Here is a 6491-nt window from a genome sequence, read left to right as displayed (position 1 = left end):
ATGATTAACCATTTACATAATCATTTTGCACTTCTAAATTTAAAATACTTCTATGTGTGTGTACATAATTGTCTGCATGCATATATTTGTGTATTCACATATTTACATATGAGTTTATCACGATGCCCCCCCCCTCCCTGAGATCACTCTTTAATTGGCATGATTTCCATTTACCAATCATCCATTACTAACATTATCTCCTACTAGCATACATTTGTTGCTTTTTACTGACATCCATCACAATTCCAACAGTTACTCACTACTTGCACTTAATTTTTGACTGGCAAATATGTAGCTGCCATTTACACCATGCCATTATTATTTCCCTTTTTACACATTTTCTTTATTACTACTCATTATTCTCCAGCACTAGCTCTCCAGTTTCTCACCCCTATTGTCAATGCTTTCCTTCTCTCCCTCACATTCAAGTCAATGTAGAGCAGTGAAGATCCTGGTACAAGTACAGGTATTACAATAAAGTACATTTAGAACACTGTGAAGTGGTGGATGAACAGAGACATTATATAGCAAAGAGGATAGTCTTGTCTTGTCAAGAGCATAACAGCTTTTCTAGCGTTAGTGCCAGGAAAAAAATACACCTGGTACATTCAGTAAAGTGTCTGGCATTAAGTAAAGCATCTAATAGAAACTATGCTCAAATGAAAATGAATGAGTGAAGCAACGTTTCTGGTCATTCCTCGGAGGGAAGTAACTCTAAATAAGGACTGACACAAACATTGATAACCTGTTCAACCCATGCCAGCATGGAAAGCAGATGTAAAAAGGATGATGATGATAGTATATTTCATGTCCCAGATTCTTGATTAAGCCTTTTCCCAACCCCAGGGTTGAAGTTTTCATTTACTGCCCTGATGTTTTCAGTTTGGGTGAGCTATTAATGTCTTAGGCACTGTCCTTACTCCCATGACTAAGTGTTACAAAATAAATAATACATATTTTTTAGAGGTGAGAACTGTAGAATAAGTTGAAATCCATATTTTTTTTCAGTTAGAACCATTTCATTCAAATAGGCTATTAATGCTTTTGCAAAAAGACAAGAACATTACTGAATCATGTTTCTTCTTGTAAACATTGCAAGAAACAATCATTACTTGTGAGAAATTATCGTCATTATTATTATCACTGAGTTCTGATATAAGCACAAAGCTTATTATTACTATTGTTATAGTAGTTATATGTTGATATTTTCATGTTGACTTACCTTTGGCTCATTAGAAGCATGAATTTTTGTATCACTGCAGAATAACTTGAAAAGTTAACAAAAAAATGTGAGGTTCATACTTCATACACTCAATCCCAATATACAGCTGTTACTTATTTACAAACAGAGAAGATGAATGATTACAAAGATAACTCAGAAATATTCTTTCTACTATAGGCACAAGGCCAGAAATATTGGGAGAGGGGGGCAAGTCAATTACACTGACCCCAGTGCTCAAATGGTACTTATTTTATCAACCCTGAAAGGAAGAAAGGCAAAGTCGACCTCAGCGAAATTTAAACTCAAAATGCAAAGATGGATGAGATGCTGCTGAGCAGTTCGCCTGGTGTGCTAATGATTCTGCCACCTCAATGCCACCTTAGGATAACTCATAAAATATGACAAGTGTGGTGCTGGCAAACAACAGTTACAACCCCTTTACTTTTAATCACTTTGTGAAAGCTTTTACAAATGTCCAGAGATAGAGTGTTTTAAAAAGAAACAAAATTATTTAAAAATTGTTTCACTTCTCCTTTTTGAACGCTTTTGCATTGCATGGAGACAATGATATTGATGTTGTCTTTCAGCTTGTAATTTCTTCTCACACTAAATCAGAGTCCATGAATGAATATTGGGGAAGGTTATAGCTTCTTTTGTACCTTATTACTTTTGAGAACTTCTTTTAAAGGTTTGTTGTTGTTTAATCCCAGCGCAAACCTGTGTTGACCAATGATCAAAGATATTCTAGCCTTAATCAGTGCCTTAGGAAACTATGCAATGTGTTTCTTCACTATCCATAATTCAAAACTTGTTTTTTTCAAACTAAGTATTTCCAGTTTGTTCCTGATATTTAATTTTGATTGTTGTTATGCAAAATTAATAGAGTACTCAGAAACATGTTGTGAGTACAAATTTTCTGAAAGTCAACTTGCTTTTCATCACTTCCAGGTTTATAAAGAAGTTGAGAAATATATTAGGAATCTCTCAAGGTGACTGTATATAAATATGCAGTCTTGTTCTGAAGTAAGGTATTAATATTTTAGTTGCTATCGCTTTAATTGTTGTAAATAGTTCTATGTAATAGGAAGAGAAAAAATATTAAGATATCTAAATGTTCTTTTTTTTTAATTTAATGTTGCATAATAAGTATTAGGTCAAACATATGATCAATGAGGTTCCATCTGTTTGTATATCTAAGACGACAATGTAATCAATATAAATAATCCCTGATGGTATCCTTCTTTATTTCAGGTAGTAGGATATGATTTAAGGGCAATTTGAGTATAATTTCAAGCAATGAATACATAGACGTTCCTCTTGCTGGTTGGCACAATATAATGAAGTAATGTGTAAAAGTGGTTAGTATAGTGTAATAGTGGAGAAATGTAGTAAAATACATTTTAGTATGTGCTTAGAATAATTAAAATAATTTCAGACTTGAATGGATATTTGAAGTGAATGAAACAAATGAAAAAACCAAGTTACTAATATTAATTATTTCCTCATTTCTGGGACAAGGTCCAACATTAGTTGATAAAATCAAACTTAGCACATGCTTGGTATTTATTTTGTTGATGCTAGAAATATAAAGTTAACACTGACAGCTCAGAATCAAGGGTTGCAGAAGAATAGCAACAGCTGAGAAGAGCTCAGTGTGGTTATGGGTGATTATGGGTGAAAAGAAATGACAGATGGAAATGACAGAGGCGGCGAGCTGGCAGAATCGTTAGCAGGCCGGGCGAAATGCTTAGCGGTATTTCGTCTGCCGCTACGTTCTGAGTTCAAATTCCGCCAAGGTCGACTTTGCCTTTCATCCTTTCGGGATCGATTAAATAAGTACCAGTTACGCACTGAGGTCGATGTAATCGACTTAATCCGTTTGTCTGTCCTTGTTTGTCCCCTCTGTGTGTAGCCCCTTGTGGGCAGTAAAGAAATAAGAAATGACAGATGGAACTGAAAAGGAATGGAATACAGCAAGCTGCTAACTATAGGCGGAAAGAAAGTGTAAGTCTGTGTGGTGTTCGTTGCGGCTTAGCAATAAGCTCACTCAACAATTCCGAGTTTAATCCCCATTAAAGGTGGCATTTCAAAACAGTAAGACATCAAGGAGTCATGACAAGTGAGCTCAGCTCCCTTAGAGTATCAGGAATGAATGGGCCAACGGAGTTCTTTCTCTGAAGCTTTCTCCTGTTAGCCCCATAACAAGTTTCCATTTACAAAACTCATAAACTTCTTTTCCCTATGTCACATCAGAATCCATAAATGAATACTGTGGAAGATTTTAGCTTCTTTTGTAGCTTATTACTTGCAAAGACATTTTGGTTGCTGTTGTTTAATCACACTTCAGTCTTGATTGTATAGACTAATGACCAAAGACATTCTAGCCTTAACAATTGTGCTGTTTTTAAGGTTATTTAGGACTGTATCATCAAATGCCTTCTTTCTTTTTGAAGACAGTAGAAATATTGTTTAAAGGAATTTGGCTGCTATTTTCAGCAGATTAAGTGACCATGAAGAGGCTGGTTTCCTTGTGTCTGTACTTGTGAGAAGAGAAATGACATAAGCCATCTCAGCTTTGAGGAAAAGAAAATACTCCATATTTTTACAATTTGCAGCATGGTGCCCCATATTCTTGCTGTCACAAACCATAATTCAGATTGCTATCTTTCTTCATAAAAACATACAAATCAATACACAGGTTTTTATTTTTAGACTTTAATTTTATGCCAGATTAGTTGATGAATACTTTTCTGTCATTATATATTGCCTTGTCTACTCTTTTTCTGCAGTCAAAAAGGTAGCATACTGGACTAAAAACCTTTCAGAAAATAATTTCATCACTGGGGTAATCTTCTACCTGGCCAGCTTTTGTCAACTGTCCTACCCATGCATGCATGGAAGACTGACATTAAAAGATAATGATGATGATGATGATGATGATGATGATGCTGACAATGATATGCTATAAGTTCAAATGCTGCCAAAACTGATTTTGTCTTTCATTCCTAAGAAATGATGAAATAAGTGCTAAGCATGAAATGAGATCATGAAAATCAATTACACGCCTTCCTATACTTTCACTTGTGCCAATGTTTTAAAACTGATAAAAATAACTGAAACCTTGTTGCCAAATTCAGAACTTGGCACAGGATAATCTTAACATGTATACACAGAAAATGAGACAGTACGCAAGAATAGTTAAGTGAAGGCACTTGCTTTGTAAAACTGCAAGCAATGTTCATCATCATACAGCTGACTTGCACAGAATCAATATTCAGGTAGTTTTTACCAAAACTATCATAAGGATAAATTTATATCTAAAAATGACCTGTCTAAGTGTGTGTAAAGAGAGATAAAGAAAAGATGCTGGACATTTTGTATTTTAGTAACCTCTGGTAAATGGTGAAATATAACTTGAAGTTGGTGGTAGTGCTTTTGAACAATGATTGCCATCACTAACAGCAACAACATGCCATTGAAAACATCTGTTTCACAGAAGAGTGAAAGTCAAAATGCACCCAATACTTTCAAGGTTGTGTGATAGTCACATATTCATTATCCCGATTCCTGAAAGCAAAAGAAAATATATATTATAATATGCAGTAAGTTAAAAAAAGTATAAGAAGAAAAAGACAACTTTGCTGTTATTTTAAAAGTTTATCACCATTTTTATTTTAAGAAAATTGAAGCTACTATACATACAAGATATTATTTAACTATCCTTGTTTTGGTTTCCTGCTTTTAACCATTACTTACTAGTGAAACCATTACTTACTAGTGTATCTGTGCCATCAGAAATGACAGCATGAAAATGATACGAAAAATAAAATTAAAATAAAAACATTACAACCTTTGCCTCAGTAACTGCTTCAACACCATGTCTCTAGTGAAAACCCTACCAGCAATGAGTTCATCTTGTTTTGGACGGTCCTTTACCAACATTTTAATATTATTACAACTTCTACTTCTACTCAATGCAACATAAAGTTGTCCATGGCTGACTACTGGTGATGGTAGGATGATACCAACATAATTGAAGCTCTGCTCTTGTGATTTGTTTATAGTCATTACAAATGCTGGGATAACAGGAAACTGTCATCTACTCATACTAAAGAGAAAGGTTGTCTCACTAGGACAGAGGTTGATGCGCAGAATGAAGGTCTCCTCTCTTTTCTTACTTCCACTAAGTATTTTTCCATGAATGAAAAAATCCTTGATGGACAGCACTAAGATCCAGGTCCCATTGAGTAAAGCTCTCTAGCAACATGACTATCGAATGCCTCTTCAAGGTCAGTATATGAGGTGGCATCCCAGAAAGTATCAGTGAATTTAAAAACTCCACTGGATAATGTGTAACAGCTTTGTTATTTTCTTCAACTATGGTGTCAAGGCTTCTGCAGATCATTGTCTCTCCAGGCAATAAGGACATTATGTCAGTGTTTATATGAAAACAATCTTTGTTTTTAGGTGTCAAAATGATTGTTGATGTCACTCATTCAACTACCTCATCATTGTCTAGTAATAATTCTTTCTCCAAAATTTCTCTAACAATGTTGTTTGTACATACTGTGTTTTAAGGTATTTCTATGAGGTTTTCTTCCAGCCCTTCATTGTTGGAGAGGGTTCCATTTCCAACTTCTAAGAGCCACCTGTTGAAGTCATCTTGCCCAGCCATGCGCATATTTTCTGTCAAACTGAGTTTTGTTACGAAATGTCAGAGACGAGACTGCTTAATTGATGACTCAGTTACTGTTGCATTGAATCCTTGTGGGATGACAGGTGCAGTTTGTCTGAAGTCTCCACCAAGTAGCAACACTTTTCCACCAAATGGTCTGAGTGAATTCATTATTTGCTTCAGCAGCAGATCAATGGCTCTCAGAGCATGGCATGATAACATTGATGCTTCATCAACAATTAAAAGGTGAGCCTGCTTTAATTTTTCAGAGGACTCTGAAGGGATTCTCATGTGAGGGGTGGAACTATCATGCAATGGGACAGGTAGCTTGAGTCCACTGTGAACTGTCCTTCCATCAATGAGCAAATCAGCAGCTATGCCTTTAGTAGCATAGGAAAGGATACACTTGTTTTGCCTTCTCAGAGAAGCTATCAATGTATTGTACAGGTAGGTCTTCCCGTACCTCCAGGGCCATCGAGGGAAAAGAATCTACTCTGTTGTTCATTGTCATTGATGGCTGCAGTAATGTGTTTGCAGACCTGGCGCTGAGCTTCTGTGAAGGATGCAGTGCACCGCACAATATTAACTCCTTCA

At 35.6% G+C, this 6491-nt stretch overlaps 1 protein-coding gene across 4 annotated transcripts in view; it reads right to left on the bottom strand.

Annotated features, from left to right (window-relative positions):
* Positions 1 to 3917: 3917 nt before the first annotated feature.
* LOC106869118 (uncharacterized) overlaps positions 3918 to 6491 on the bottom strand; it is a 62341-nt gene continuing 59767 nt past the window's right edge. For all 4 annotated transcript variants that reach the window (XM_014914664.2, XM_014914666.2, XM_052972776.1 and 1 more), the window contains one exon: positions 3918 to 4789. In XM_014914664.2, the coding sequence (XP_014770150.1) occupies positions 4750 to 4789 (40 nt within the window). In that variant the 3' untranslated portion in view covers positions 3918 to 4749. The remainder of the gene's footprint in view (positions 4790 to 6491) is intronic.

Source organism: Octopus bimaculoides, chromosome 14, assembly GCF_001194135.2.
Source record: "Octopus bimaculoides isolate UCB-OBI-ISO-001 chromosome 14, ASM119413v2, whole genome shotgun sequence".
Taxonomy (NCBI): Eukaryota; Metazoa; Mollusca; class Cephalopoda; order Octopoda; family Octopodidae; genus Octopus; species Octopus bimaculoides.
This window is presented reverse-complemented; position numbering and strand designations above follow the sequence as displayed.